This window comes from Ptychodera flava, chromosome 8 (genome assembly GCF_041260155.1).
Source record: "Ptychodera flava strain L36383 chromosome 8, AS_Pfla_20210202, whole genome shotgun sequence".
Classification (NCBI taxonomy): domain Eukaryota; kingdom Metazoa; phylum Hemichordata; class Enteropneusta; family Ptychoderidae; genus Ptychodera; species Ptychodera flava.
In genome coordinates, this window is record NC_091935.1 from 37,240,017 (window position 1) to 37,256,108 (window position 16,092).

Below are 16,092 nucleotides of genomic sequence, written 5' to 3' on the forward strand. Positions count from 1 at the left end.
GGTGTCATTTTGTCAATTATCTTTTTTTGTACACATAATATTACAGCTATTGTTTCAAGGTATTTTATAGGAAGATTTAAAGCAGAACAATCCAACAAAGAATTCAACATACAACATCTGTTTTGTCCAACTTACCGCAGTGAATGTCGTGTCGTCCCTTTCCAGCAGACGCTTGACGTCATCAGGTACCGTCCACTGGCTGTCTGCGCTTATCTCAGATACCTCATCCAGGATGTCCTCTGCTGTGACTGGACGGTACGGACTCGCGTAGGGACGGCTGCGAGGTGGCTGACTGCGGATTGATGGAGACTTGAGGATGGTCCTTGGGGGTCCAACTGAAACAAGAAGGCAAACCGTAAACCCTGGATTTTTTAATTTTCAAAATACAGATAAAAGTGTCTTATCTATTGATTTGAATGTAATATTGAAGCATGAAGAAATAATCCTGGATTTGAATCACAAAGAGTATGACAAGAGTTCCTTCTCCTGATTATTTTGGAAATTAAGTACTTTAATAAGATGGTTAAAATTCTGCATATAACAACTTGACAAATAGTTCTTGACAATGTATATGCTATGAACAAAAGCATGATAGATGGCAACACATACAAAGTACACAAAAACACTTTCACTAGCACATTACACCCTCATTGTAATATCTACTGAGACATGGCCAGTATAACACGGCAAACAGTATTTTCTCATAAACCTACTGAAGTATTTGTGCAATACTTCGATAAATACACTTGCTACATAGTTCCAGATCTTACACTAAACTGATGGGCAAAATCTTACCATATACTGTTTTATGTTTCACAGGGGCAGCTTTCGGTGCATTTTGTAACCTTTCCACATAGGTACTCGGTGTTTTGGTTTTTTCTCTGTAGTGTACACCAACGGCTGGTGAAGGGCTGACAACGCCCTCTGGAAAAGGCAAAAAAGATTAAAAGATATGATCATTACCACATCATTAGCGATGGACAGTATTCTGAAATTCAGTGATGTAGTAAGTGAAAATTCAACACAAGCAGTGTGCTGTGCACAGAATTCACATTCGTCCTTTGGTTTGAAAACCGACTAAATTTAAAATGCTTTGCACTGGCTGAATAGAAAACCATACAAACTGAACATAAGACGACATACTGGTGCGTGTACATGCTGCAATCTCAGACTGCAAAGAGTCACTTTGGACAATCTGGTTGAAAATATATTTCCTCCATCTGATTGGCCCTGTGCAGCAAGTGCGCATTTCTCAAATGTTTTCATAGATTTCAAAATGAAATGCTATGAAGCCTTGATGCTACAGGATCTGTTTATGTTTGTACTGGACGGCTCCTACAACATGAAACTATCATCGGTGTAGTGTAAATATTAACAGTCTGGTTCGCATTTTCTGTAAATTCATGACATTAGGTGTTCAAACAAGACAAATTCAAAGTGAGATTTGGTGGGGGGGGGGGGGGGGGATTGTGTACATGGGGTATAGCAAATATAACCAAAAATGCAAGTGTTCATACAAGTTAGTTTATGCTAAAATTGCTATACACACCCTTGATGCTTCTTATGAAGCTAATGATTTGTTAGGTAAACACAGGGTATTGGTGATATGTTGTACTATAGGCTGACAGTATACTATGGAATTTGCAAGTTGGGGAGTGCCTTTGAGTGCAAAGGAAGATTTTGTATTCAGGGGACAGTTATTACTGTAGACACATACCACTGTCAATTGTTGATGCTTGGGAGGATGATGTTGAACCTGATGACAGATTTATTCAATAAAAGCATTTATCATGAAGTACGAGTGTTTCACCTGCTTATCATTTGTCATGCTCACCAAAACTTCAAGCATTAAACTAAATCTCACGTATGTTGAATGTGCCTCACAAGTTCCATCAAATTAAGGGCATTCAGTTTTGATAATGGACACTTTAAAGAAAGTCATTAAATATGCAAATAAACCATTAATCAGGACGTAATGATAATAAATTTTCAGCATAACCAAAACTAACTCGCAAGTCTGATTAAATACAATGCATTCAGATTTGGCCAAATAAGAGAAAGTCACCAAATATGCAAATGAGTTAGTTATCATATGTCACACTCATCAAGTTTTCAGCGTAATAAAATTCAATTATGACCAACATACCTAGGAAGTCAATGCATAAGTATAGTTATACGGCCCAATGCAATACTTTGAATATGCAAATGAGCTAATAGAAGGTATGTCATGCTCACTGAGCGTTCAATATAAGCTAACCTAAGGGGCAATGGATAATTAAAACGTGTGCATGGTAAACGCAACTAATTGCGTTTGGGCTCAATATGAATGTCATGCTTGTTAAACTTTCAGCATAGATATATATTAGGATGACTAAAGTGCCAAAGAAATCAAATCAAATTCAAAACATTCAGCTTTGATATCTGGCCTAATTGTAGATATTCATTAAAATATGCAAAATAAATAATATGACAGAACCCCATGGCCTGTGAGTGCAAGCGCGCCGTACTAGCGGTATTTGCATGAATGCTGCGGTGTATTCGGCGGCTGTCCTTTCATGAGCGAAGCAAGTGAAAGGACAGCCGAATACACTGCAGCACGAGTGCAAATACCGCTAGTACGGCGCGCTTGCACTCACAGGCCTTGGGGTTCTGTTATTATTACATATGTTCCGTCTTTTATTTGCATCATTTATCGAGAGAATCGACGATTAGTCATGCGTACTACTTGTCTGTTAAAGCTTCAGGGCGAGCCTGCGGAGTTATATAACATTGGCATCACTGTAATGAGGCATCGAATCAGCTTTCACTTTCCATTGGTCAACGCCGCCACACCCTCCATTTTGATTGGCTGAACTATTGTTTACTTGTTTATCAAGGATGACGTAAGAGAAATGTCGGAGGGCTTGAACTCTGCTTGCGATCGCTCACACATACGTAGCAACATGCCATAGATAGCCAAACGAAGAGAACTTTGAACGAGGAACGCTTTTGGTTTTTTTGACATTTTGAGCTTGAAATTCTTCTAAATGATTGATACAAATAACAGTTCGAAGATTTTTACGGGAAATTTAAGAGTAAGATACGGCAAACGCAACTTGTCGAAAGATCAAATTCCAGTGTTCACCGTGGCACACAAGCGCTCTCTGTTATCAATAGCGTGTAGGACACACAAGCACAGAATAAACTGCATGCAAAAGTGACTCTCTATTGTAAACAGGAAATGTCCGGTGAGAAAACTACTGGCAAAAACATCTCTGAAAATGTTAACTGTTTAATTGGCTCCGCTGCGCTCGCAGTTACGTGTGTTTCGATGTATGATGGCCGCCGTACCACGGCGGCCACCGTGTACATCCATGGAGCTAGAAACGGACGTCGCCCGTTGTCAATGTTTTTGCTTCCCTGACAAACAAACTGCTCTTCCGGATTATAAAAATCATCCTCACACTATAATAATCACATGCAATTTTCTTTGTCGTAGATTTTAATCGGTAATGTCATGCATTTTACTATAACGAGCATCGAACCAAAGTGAAACGAAATCTTGTAGACGACATTTTTGTGTTTATAGACATAAATAGTTCCGGGTCAAAATTGGTAAATACTCATTAACATAAAGGAATGGCATAATGTTTGTGGTATTGCACTGCAGTGCAAATACCAGTAGTATGCGCGTGCTTCGATGCAAGTAAACTGTGGTACATATGTAATAATTATAAATATATCATGCTCATTAATTTTTTAACCATAACTTTACATAGGTATGATCATTGTATCTCAGAGGTCTGGCTGAAATTAATGCTTTCAGAGTATTGGTATATGGCCTAATTGAAGAAATGTGTTACATATGCAATTAATAATCAATGAGCCAAGCCCACCAAACTTTCAGTACAGTGAGATCGAAACACAAATTCGTTAATTATGTAAATTACTGTTTATTTTACAGGCCACATCCACTATAATCGCACCAGAGCTAGATCTTCCCAATATTATGCTATGTACCAAACTGTACATCATTTTGACCAATGGCTTTTAAGTTATGACTGGAACAGAATCTCTGGATAGACAAACTGAATGACAAATGCATACATGCACAAATACACACACATACTGTACAAGCACATTGCGGCGACATGGTCACCATTCAAGCCTCCGGCGAAGTGTCCAAAAAAGAACAAAATTACTAATAGTAGAATTTCTTGCACAATCAAAATCTTACAAAAATACAGCCATTGATTTTGATAGGAGCTTCACAGAGATAATTTCCTATTTTCCTCACCTCTGCCTCTGTATGTGCCAGCGTTGGAAAGCTCTTTCAGTCTGTCAGTGTAGGAGATGCCACTTCTCGGAGTGGCATCAGATCTCATTCCCCTGGCAGTCAGCTGTGACATTCTGTCAGTCTCTACTGGCATGGCTGCTGTGAAAGAAAGACATCACAATTACACATCACAAGTAGTGCACATAGAGGTTCCTGGGGAAATTGCTGACCTAGACCCATGGTCTACACCAGTGTCTAAACTGATGTGCCACCGGCTCATGAAAATTCTCTTTGGTTCAATAAATTTTTACATATTGCATGTACTGATATACAGCTTAATCAGGAAATTTCAAGAAAGTCTGTAAATGATGTAAAGGGTTGAGAAATGTCATAAGTTACCAACAGCTGCCTGCAATCGATTGTAATTAAGGCAGAATGTGCCTTGGGGACAGGTGTTCCGACTCTCAAACTTTCACAATTCTTTTCTGATATACCACTTGTGGGGTTCATTTTAAAGCCCTTGGTGTAAGAAAACTTTTCACTGCCTTAGTTTTTTGAAAATCGAAAATTTTATTTTCTCCAGGGATGGCAGCCATTTCGAATTTCAGATATCGGTAAATCTTGGGTAATTTCTTTCTCCAGTACCAAAATTTGCACAGTGACCCCACTTTTATTCTTTATTTTGAAAGAGAACAATTGAATTTTTCATTGAGGAAAGTTTGAGCAAAAGTTTAAGTCTTTTATTTTGACAGTGCATAATACCTTAATATGTATATATTTAAATTTCCTCACACGTTACGTTCATTGTTCACCCTTGTCTTGCATAATATAAACATTTAAGTTAGCACACACTTTTTTACACCAATAACCATACAAACAGTAAAACTGCAATGTTCTTCTAACAATCATATTTTTTGTGCAATTATTAAAGCTAACCTGTGCCGGTTCCTGCTACCCTCTGCAGATCCTGTCGTCTGGCCGCCCGATATCTACGTCTGTAATATCTGGTCTCAGCTTCGCTTGCTTTCTTCATTTCAGCCAGCCTCTCTGTGTAGCTTTTCACAACCCTGCTGGGTTTGCTTTCTGGTGGTGTCTTCTGGGTGCTGGGGATTCTCTTGGTACCTGTCAATCAACATTAAAACAGGCCTTGTAATGACGAACAGACTTTTGAATGATACCTTGCCTGCCATTCAATATTCTTGATACAATAGGCACTGCATTGAAAATGGCACTTGAACTGTGAACTGCAAACTTTGTGTACCGGTATGTCATGCTACCACATTAGAAATATTCATGAGAGCTAAGCGTATATTGCTCGATCTAGATAATACACGACTTCAAACATAAAATACAAGTATGTAGTTTCTTTGAACCACACTGGGGGATCGGACAGAATACAGACCTTTCTCTTTAACCATAGTTTTGAACTTTAGAATTAGATGTCAGAGTGGAAAAGATTTGCTGAAAACAGCCTATCCCACTTTTTTATCATTGATAGACCGAGGTACCTATATCAGGATGGGAGAACAAATACACGTACATGAAACATGAACATTACTCACCATAGAGTCTTTGTTTGGCTTTGACTGATTCTGATGTTCGTTTTGTGGGTGTTGTCTTTAACTCAGCTAACCTCTCGCTGTATGTCTTCACAGCTCTGGGTGATTTCTGTTGTTTTCTGGTCACTTCAGGTCGTTGCACTTTCACTAGCTGTGTGTAGGGCTTCGGTTTGTACACGTATGTATCCTCATCGATCCGTTTTTCCTTCTTCTCCACTGGTTCATTTTCCTTGTTCTCAGAGCCCTCAGGGATCCTGTCAAGTGTCGCTGTCTTTTCCAAGTCAGAGGCCAGTTGTCTTTCTAGATGCCTTGTGTATGCTGTCGCCATGCCTGTAGAGTCTGTGTCAGTAGATCTGTGGATTTCTCCGCTGCGTTCCGGCAGATATGACTCTCTTCCATATGGTTTTGTATCACCTACTCGGTATGTGGATTTTGGAATTTTTCCATATTCTTTGTCTTTCTCACGGCTATCCCGCATTCTGGCATACTCATCCGCATGGACAATGGTTCTGTCATGTTCGTCAAAGGCGCGTTGCAACGGACGCTGCCGTTCCTCGCCCGCAAGTCTGGCTGCTTCACTGTACAGCAGTTTTCTCGCCTTCTTGACTTTCTCAAGCTCTTCTCTCTCCTTGGCTCTGTCTTTTCTGGTGACACTCTCAGTGGTGGGGCCTGGTTGTTTCCTACCAGTGCCCCCTGGACTGTAACTGTGCTGTGTCCTCGATGTAGAAATCGCTGATTCTTTGTGCAGTTCTGGTTTGTCGGACAGAATGTCTCCCATCAACTTGACGGCATCTCTGACTCTCTCACCCACATACTCTTCTTCCCTTGTTCTAGGAATGAAGTGAAGTTTGTAAACAGAGCAATGAGTGGCTACATCAATTTGAAAGCACCAGAGTGATTGGTCACACCATTTTGAAAGGAAAGCGATGATTGGTCACACATGTTTGAAAGCAGGGTAATGATTGGTCAGGCTGCTTTGAAAATTAAACAGTGACTGGTTAAACTGATTTGAACTGGTTGAACATTGCAATGGCTGGGAACAGAGCTCTCACAGTATGGTCATCATTCACAAGATTATCTTTACGGAGGAAATGACGATTAGATAACATAAAACCACAACAAGACTGCTCCTAGATTATGAACATTACCTTTTCAGGTTGTGCCTTGTGTCTTCAGCTTTCTTGATTTCCTTCAAGGATGACATAGGCTGCAAAAAAAATATTAGCTCATCAGCATAACTTAGGTTGTAATAGGACTCAGAAATTATTTGATTTCTTCTATTTGCGTGCAGTGTCTGACAAAACTTTAAATTACAAATATAATCAAAACTAGTCACAGTTTAGTCCCTGAATAATGATAATTGAAATGAAACAGTGATTACACATAATAATAGCAAATACGTTTGGATATGGATTGCACAAAACCAGGCCAAATGCTCTCTCCTTTGAAAGAAGTCATCCGTAATGTAAACTATCGGTATTATTTTCAAACAACCTTCAAAATACAACTGTATGAGTCAATTTTTCATTTAAGCATATTCATTAAAAAGAACAGTGAAATTACGGAAATCTCCAGGCTCAAAATATGGATTATAATATTAAATAGATGACCACCGACCTTGAAGATTTTATATAACTACAGATGGATGCCTTTGTGTGCATGCATATATGATGTTATATGTGATGGTGTTACTGTCTGACACAAACATACCTTGAACTCTTGTTCATCTGGAGGTTTGTACGGCTCCCTCTCAGACTGTCTCCGCTCCTGTAACTGTTTCTTGTATTCGTCCATGTGTTTGGTTTTCTTCTTGGCCATCCACTTCCGGAGCTCTTCCCTGTCTTCCACCGATCTCCGGCTGGGCTGTACGGATGCCAGGCCTGGCTCTTCCTCCTGGGCTCCCGTTTTCTTGGCTGATGGATGGAACATCTCTTTCAGTTCCTGGTTGCTGAGTCGGGTGTACTCCCACAGTTCACCTTCTTGTCTGGAAGTAAAACAAATATCAAACCTGACAATGATTTACCAGTCATATGTCATTGATGGTTTAATTAAAGGGATTTGGTCACCAGTATTTGAAATGGCAAATCATTAACCAGTTCACCCCTAACTCCCTGTAAACAGGTCCACAATCACCATTGATAAAAGTGGGTGTGGGCTGATCCATGATGGTCGAAGGGTTATGCTGTTTGGGATGGGGAGTGCAAAATTAATGAAGTGCCAAAATTGCATGGTGCTCCTAATATTCCTCAATTCGAAATGGCTGACATATGTCCTGCACTGCACAATATATTCAGCCATACCTCTTTTGCCATACAGTATGTGGATCTATCCAAATTTTGCTGAAACCCAGTAGCTTTCAAATAATTGGTGAAAATAAACCTGCCATCATGTCAGCCTCTTTTATTAGAACAGCTGCCCTTCAGGGACAGATTTCACATTAAAGTCATAAATGATATTGAACTTTTATGTTGTACATCCGTATGTATGAAAGTAGACCTGGAGTATTGAAATGAAAGCCCTACTCTGTCTAGACAGGTTTTATTGCAAAGTCAGTGATTTTTTTAAAAACTTGTCAAAAATTATGCAAAAATTATTTAAAAAAATAATGTATGGATGAGGGATCCATGCATGGCATATAGGACTCGGTAAATAATTATTATCTACGTTGAGATTTGAGCTCAAAGTTCAGTCAGGCACCTGAATTTGCATGTGTGTGGGACTCTGCACCTAAATTTGAATGCTAATTTATACAAATTGTATAATATGCACTGTACTGTACAATTCAAACTACATAGGTTACTACATTTAAATGTGTAATAATAGTAAGTAAATATACACTATGAATAGAAATACAATTCAGATTACAAACAACTGAACAACACACATGCATACTTTACAAAATTTATGAGGCCAGTAGCTGTTACTTGTAATGAATTTTTTTTCACTAGTTTGTTGCGTATGTAAACATCAAGTTCTTGTACTTGTTCTATTTGCCCATAGACAGTATAGGGGGAAGATCTTCCCCCCTCTACTGTCTATGATTTCCCAGAGCATGCTAAAACAACTGCTATTCAGCTTGTCAACACAGCATGTATCTGTGTGAAGTGCATTGTTATTGTTTACAATTAAATTGTACTCCAGACTAGAAATATGCACTTGTTAACTATGACAATGCAGTCTGCACATGTACAAGCTAAGTTGACAAGCTGAATACTGGATATCCAAACATGCCCTTAAAAGTAAAACACAAAAACTGTCATTGACATACGAAGCACAAAAATAGTGAAAAAACCATAAAAATTACAGTAACTGGCCCTCTTACGATATCCCAGAATGCTTTATCATAAAGGCATGTTTTAAATGTACACTGGACTGGTGGTACTGACACATATGGACAGAACAATTGGTATATTATAATGACACAGGCTCTGGGAAGAGGGTGATGGGGAACTAGTCAGATGTGTCAGGGCTGTTCAGCTGTGGATAAAAATGTATATATTAACTTACATATATATTTGAGTGAGGGATGAATAAGGGCAAAATGGACTTATTAGGCATGGATGGGGACAAAACAGTGATCAATGAAGGAATTGTGAGCAATAAAAATTCAAAAAGACAAGACAACTGACTAAGAGTAGGTGTATAATACACAATCCATACATGGAAGGTATATTATATATTTATAGTACTCATTTCTACAGTTACATAAGGATGCTTTAAATATCCACTGACACACAAACTTTTTCACATTCTTTAGGGTGGGCAGATTGGGGGTTGGGTAAGTAATATTTTGATGGAATTCTTTCAAAAGGGTATCATGTAGAGATCGTCACTTTTCAGTTCCATGTAGTACAGCAGGGATGTCGATAATACTTCAGGTCCTCTCCCCTACAGTCCTGAAGAGGGCAGTCTACTCTGCTGTATGAACAGATTCACCTGATTGGGGTGTGTGCACGAGGAAACTCCAAATCTGACTTCTGATCCTTTGTACTCAACAATGGGTACAAATTTAGACACAATTTCCTGGCTGATTATGGCAATGAGAGATACTAGTGCATTACGCTCTTTAGCATACAGGAAACTAAAACCATGCATAAAGTTCAAAATAATTAAACTTGAGCAAGCTTACAAGAAATGCAAGCAGTGTGGAGCAACCTTTCATATATTACATGCTTTATTTTTCAAAGCAGCCAGTATCTTGTAAATTTTACGAAAGCAGCACAGCGCAGCAGAGAATAGCACTGCATTTAGGAACAATGACCTGAATATGAAGAGCTTGCTGAAAGGGACAGATATTTGTGGAGCAGTCACACACAACAGAGACACACAGACCATGGAATGTACATTAAGTACCACACAGGCAACACACAACCAACCTGTCTTGGACATGCTGCCTGGCAGCTTGCTTCTGTTCCTCGGTGATTCCGAGCTCCGTTGTATCGACATCCTCATCTGCTATGACTTCGGCAATGATATCGCTGACGCCGCTCAGTCCAGAAATGTGCAACAGGTTCTCGTCTGCCCGAGTTGTGGGCACACTCACGCTTGGTAGACCCTCGCCTTCTTTCGGAGCCCTGTGCCCGTAATAGGGTAGGATGGAAATTTTTGCAACATGATATTTTTTTGAAGCCATAACCCAAAGTAAAACATTTGTCAACAGACACACAACACATGTAACTCTGTGAGAACAGATGACAGAAAAGAAAATTTGACCAAGCTTGTTGCCCGTGCTTTGTGACTATGCTGAAAACCAAGCATGCATTGAAGATGAATATGGTGCAAATAAAATACATTACATTTAAAGCAAACAGAAGTAAAATTTATTGTTTTGTAATGTTTGTGATACAGATTTCTTTGAAGTGGGCCGCATGACTGCATGATTGTATATTTGTGAAGAAGATTGAATCCATTATAATACAGAAGCATTATAAAACTGACTGAACCCCTCCAAGTGTTAGAAGTGAGATGAATGAAACTATGAAGTTGAATACTGATATTACTGGAATTTCATGAATGGACATTACTTGAACTATTATAACCTTGTCAAAAGACAGTTACAATTGTAGTGATTATTATGGGCAGCTTTTGTTTATCTTTTTACCATAAAAACCACGCAAACATCACACAGAAAGCAGGTAATCTTGTCTTTCCATATAAAATGGGTGCCATTAAAAATCCCCTATCCCTATTATCATTTACCTGGCAGAATCTAAACGTCTGCGTTCCTCTCTTCCTTTCTTGACTTCCAGACTGTCTTCCGGTGTGAATTCTTCCTCAGATTCCCGCTTGGATGGTCTGGTGGTGATGTCTATGTCTCCCATTTCCCTGGCGTCTGGTACTGGACTGGGTTTTTTCTCAGCCGGGCTTTCCCTGGACGTGTAGTAGGTCTTTGGTCTGCTCTCATCTTCTGGTGCTATGGCCTCTGCCATTTGATCAACTGTGTGTAACAGCTGTAGGGTACACATGCACTTTATTATACAGGGGTAATCTTGCAATTATTTTCACTGTTATTTCATTATTGTACAGGAAGCAATTTGTAACATTTTGGCAACTAACATAAACTGTGTTTTAGGTTCACTGCGCTTTGCTCAAGCCTGCAAATGTACACTGTGAAATCAGCGTGTATCGCACTCTGCTTATACTGAAACATCCTGCATGGTTGAATATCTATCAATTAGTGTCACTGTACTGTACATACAGCATATCATTTAAGGTAGAATTCGCCTCAGGGACAGATATTCAGACTCTCACACTTTAACAATTGTTTTCTGATATGACACTTGTGGAGGCTCATTGTAAAGCTCTTGGTGTAATAAAACCTTTTACTGGCTTAGTTTTTTGAAATTCGAAAATTTTATTTCTCTTCATTGAGTTAACACAGGGACGGCAGCCATTTTAAGTTAAAAATATTAGTAAATCTTGGATTATTTGTTTCTCTAGCACCGAAATTTGCATGGTGACCTTGATTTTTATTCTTGATTTTGAAAAAGAAGGGTTGAAATATTCCTAAAGGAAAGTTTGAGCAAAAGTTTAAGTCTTTCATGCTCGAGGCGCATACTACCTCAAGTGGTGAAGTCATTTCATGGCACCCATACTTCCTAACTTAAAAATGAGCAATGCTGAATGGTTTGGGGAGTAATAGAATTAAAGCTTGCAGGAAACCGTCACAAAATTTGAACATCTCACTAATGACAAGATGGCTCAGGACGTCTAACCTACAGTATAATTCTTTGCAGTGTAATTTTCATGTTGCATAAACACCCCTATTAGCATCCCACGGGACAAACTTCCAAAGACAGAATATGTAACTTGTTGACATTTCAGGATTTTGATATTACTGTTGAACATCTCCTACTGTCTAAACTTGAACTTTTGATCAAAGCACACCGATCTCATTCTCATGACCTTTTATACAAGTCACTCTGCTGACGAACATTACAGCACTGCAACCAAATATTTCAGTGTCATAAACTAGTGTGTTGAGATTGAAAGTTCAAAACATTACTTTTTCTAACACTGATAAACTTGCATACACGTATCTTCTACTGTCATGTCTCTGTTAATTCTATGGAAGAGTTTATGGCCCCATGGTAAACAAACAGGATTCCTGCCGGATATCTTTCTAATGGTCTTCTCTAAAGAGAATTATCAACGCAATCTAAAATCCTGAATTTACCAGATTGGCGTCTTTGAACTCTCTCTCCATGTTTCTTGCCATTGTGTCAATTGCATTCAACTGGTCATTCATTTCAATCAGTTTCTCAGACATATTGTGCTTGGCTCTGTCTCTCTCTGCATGGCTCATCCTGACCCTGGGCAACATGGCAATGCTGGAAACAGAAGCATGGTAGAAATGACTTTACTTAATAATTTCAAACACAGGCAAAAAATACACAGAAATGTAAAGGATTAGGGACACATAAGGGTAATAGTGCTGGTGAGTGCCTCGTTTTGCTTGCGTGCTTAAAATATCCGCAGAAACAGCTCCAGACTCTTGCTATTGCTTGTCCATTGTGAGTTTACCTGCTCTGAAAACCACAGGTGTTTCCCACTGAATGAGGTGATAAATGCAGAAGTTGTATACAGATGTATGGATGATAGAAACTGAATTATCCTATACTAAACATGCTGAACGTTCAAAATATTTCGAAGAGTTCATTATGTTGATGGCAAATTGTCAAGAAGACTTAGCCAGGGAGGAGGAAGGGAGGAATTTACAAAAGATGTATCTTCCTTCTTGGATGGGGAAATGTTTGATGGGAAAATGGTTGGCCAAAACTAGTGAATGGTCAGTCACATTATCTGACGTCAGACTTAACAGTAAACATAGGAACAACTGGAAGCAACAAAATTGATTGTTAAATTAAAATGCTTTTTGTCAGGTTCACAAACAGAGCAACAGAATCAATGTCATCAGGCCGTCATTGTCACTGATCTGACACTGACCCATATTCACAGACAGAAAAGCTGAAGAAAACTGCTTCAAAGTGTAATAGTACTCACCCTTCTGGTTGTATACCGCCATCTAATATAGACACTGTCAATCCATCAGGACCTGGTTCAGGTAAAGGAGATATCCTGGAATCAACATCTCTGTCTCTCAGTGCCCTGTAGTGTAACTCTGCAATGGTTGGTTCAGTCTCTCCAGGTGATCTCCTTGGAGACCGTCTCTGCTGAGCTGGAACCTTGGCTGCCTCCTCTTTGTCAGGGATGCTCTCCAATATTTTGCTGTCGATGTCCACAACATTGATGAAATCTCTGCCTGTCTTCTCCTGAAAGTGAATGATCCCTGTTATTTATAATTGTGGCAGTATTACAACTGAGAAATTATCAGATGTCACTAGTAGCCAAAAATGACATTTTGAACAATCACTTGATTTTCATGGTCAAGCATCACTTCAATGGAAAATTCAGATTTGGCCCAATCTGGAAGGGAAGTTATTTGTCCTGTTTAGCAGGTGTCATATTTAACATTTTTCTTTGGTCCAGCATTTTTCAATACAAATGTTAAATATAACTTGTGAACATGAAATGTCAGAGATTCACACCCTAAAATAACACTTATGCTGGCACAACCTTAGATTATAAACAAAGCATTTAGAAAATGTTGGTGCTGGTATAAATTCAAGATTTCAAAGTTTTAAATTTCTTGCAAGATTTAATTTTTCAGATAGTAAGTTCATCAAAACCTAAATGCTGTCTGTTTTCATGCAGTTAGTTTGATTTGGCAACATCTGGGACTGCTTTCTGAGTTGAGCTAACTGACAAAAATCCACTGAACGGTTTGATAGAGTCATTAGAAATTAAGCACTTCACATAGATGGCAGGAGTATTCAGTCATTTAATAGTTGGAAAAATTAATTCCTTGGAGACGTATCTAAACAAACCGTTTAAGATACTGGGCTTGAGCCATCCTGTGGTGGTGAAAAGCCTGTGCAGTATCAGACATCTGATAGATGTATATACTGTTCAACACTTACAGCAGTTGGTTGCTGTTCTGGTTCATCTGGTGTGTCAGCTTGCCTCTCTCTGCTTCTACCAAACCGCAAGCTGAAGAAGATATCTGGAGCAATGATGTTGCCATTCTGTGCGATACCAGTGGCAGCCTCGGCATATTGTGAGATTGCACCAGCTGCTGTGGGTTGATCTGGAAACATGAATAACAATATGTGTGTGTAAAACATTGGTTTGTGTTGACAAATAAACAAAATTATTTGTCAGATACACCACAGTGATCATGAGTGAGACCAATTCCAATGGATTGTTTTGTATTTTACAAAGGTTGTCAATTACTGATATACAGGTGTACATTACTTGGTATTGTCAAACGCTCTCAAGATATGCAACACTTCCAGACAAAACTGAGTTACTCTTTCACTTGGGCAGAAACTGAATGTTTCTAATTGTAAAAACCTACATCACTTGTGAAAAATCAGGGTTTGCTCTGGAAAAAAGTAATAGTAGTATTTTTACACACAGATCAGATCTGAAACAGTTTCAAAGTCCAAAGAAATTTGACTCCGATGACATCAATCATTACACAAACCCAAAAAGACAACCTGTGTATCTTACCACTTTTCTCCGGTTCTGCAAAGCGTACATTCTTGTTGGGTTCAAGTCCATTGGTCTCCATGGATGTTGCAACATCTTGCCTTTTGCTGTGATCTCTGGGTTTGGCCTCTTTGTTGCTGATAGCATTGTAGTGTATTTCAGCTGGTGTTGGATATATGGAAATATCTCTCTTCTTTTGTAATTCAGAATCATATGAACCTATTCAGCATGGTAGGATATGGAGAATGTTACACAGCATGCTTATGTATTTTACGCACAGATTATCTAGATTTTATTCATATTATAAAGTGCCTCATATGAGCCGATTACCTCTGTCATCCTCACTTACAGTGTAGCTGAAATACAGTCTCACCATACAACTGGAAACAGGGTTAACCCAAATATTGATGGATGGGCGAAGTTGATGAGGAGGTCAAGTCTAGTATTACATTGGGACCTGATTTGCATAATTGGTGACCTTTGACCCACACCATGAGCTACTCACCTGGTGGGATTACATATCCTCTACCTAGACCTTGCAGGTCATCTTCAGATGCTTCCTCCTGGAAGGAAAAATGCAGGAAGTAGAAATTGAATAAAATTTCCCCAGAAAAATCTTAGCAGCACTATTTTCTTGAATGGCTACACCTTGCCTAGACATTGCTGCTCCATTGTTGTACACAGTACACTACCTAATAGTTTTCTATATAGAAATTAATATGTGGGTGTTCACACATTACTGTTTTTCATCTTCTATCAAAAGTTGTGATGTCACTTTCCCCACTCTGAAAATACCATGAGGTGTTATCCCATCCATCAAATCATGGTGTTCTGTTACATACCTCCTCTTTAGTCTTGGTGGCTGGTCTCTGAGAAACTGGTTCTGTTTTGCTTTTACTCTCACTCTCATCTGCTTTAGGAGACTTCTGTTCCTTCTCCTTCTGTCTTCGTCTTCTGCGCCTGTACCAATGAAAAAACAGCAACACAATGTGTCAGCCAACATGTTGATTCATCTTATGAAAATGTAACAATACAGCAAATAAAGCAAAGAAATATGCTGAAATGCATTAGCACTGATAAAAAGCAGGGTCGGCATTAATTAATGTATGAGTGATAATGTAAGGGTTCATGGATAATAAAAATGTGCTCATAAAAAATAAAACTCATTGCACTTAGGGGAAGGAGGCTAAGCTGTGCTTTGAATTTTGTTTGCAAATTGTCACTACT

The 16,092-nt window shown here is 38.9% G+C and overlaps 1 protein-coding gene across 6 annotated transcripts in view; it reads right to left on the minus strand.

Moving 5' to 3' along the window:
• Positions 1 to 16,092, minus strand: part of LOC139139233 (ciliogenesis and planar polarity effector 1-like) — a 77,525-nt gene that overhangs the window by 4,926 nt on the left and 56,507 nt on the right. For 4 of the 6 annotated variants that reach the window (XM_070708075.1, XM_070708072.1, XM_070708076.1 and 1 more), the window contains 15 exons: positions 15,708 to 15,825; positions 15,371 to 15,428; positions 14,887 to 15,084; positions 14,295 to 14,461; positions 13,318 to 13,586; positions 12,491 to 12,644; positions 11,014 to 11,264; positions 10,191 to 10,388; positions 7,525 to 7,798; positions 6,963 to 7,021; positions 5,818 to 6,644; positions 5,192 to 5,377; positions 4,277 to 4,414; positions 796 to 924; positions 136 to 335 (listed from right to left, as the gene is read on the minus strand). In XM_070708075.1, the coding sequence (XP_070564176.1) occupies positions 136 to 335; positions 796 to 924; positions 4,277 to 4,414; positions 5,192 to 5,377; positions 5,818 to 6,644; positions 6,963 to 7,021; positions 7,525 to 7,798; positions 10,191 to 10,388; positions 11,014 to 11,264; positions 12,491 to 12,644; positions 13,318 to 13,586; positions 14,295 to 14,461; positions 14,887 to 15,084; positions 15,371 to 15,428; positions 15,708 to 15,825 (3,226 nt within the window). The remainder of the gene's footprint in view (positions 1 to 135; positions 336 to 795; positions 925 to 4,276; positions 4,415 to 5,191; positions 5,378 to 5,817; positions 6,645 to 6,962; positions 7,022 to 7,524; positions 7,799 to 10,190; positions 10,389 to 11,013; positions 11,265 to 12,490; positions 12,645 to 13,317; positions 13,587 to 14,294; positions 14,462 to 14,886; positions 15,085 to 15,370; positions 15,429 to 15,707; positions 15,826 to 16,092) is intronic. The other 2 variants (XM_070708074.1, XM_070708077.1) reach the window with 2 other exon arrangements.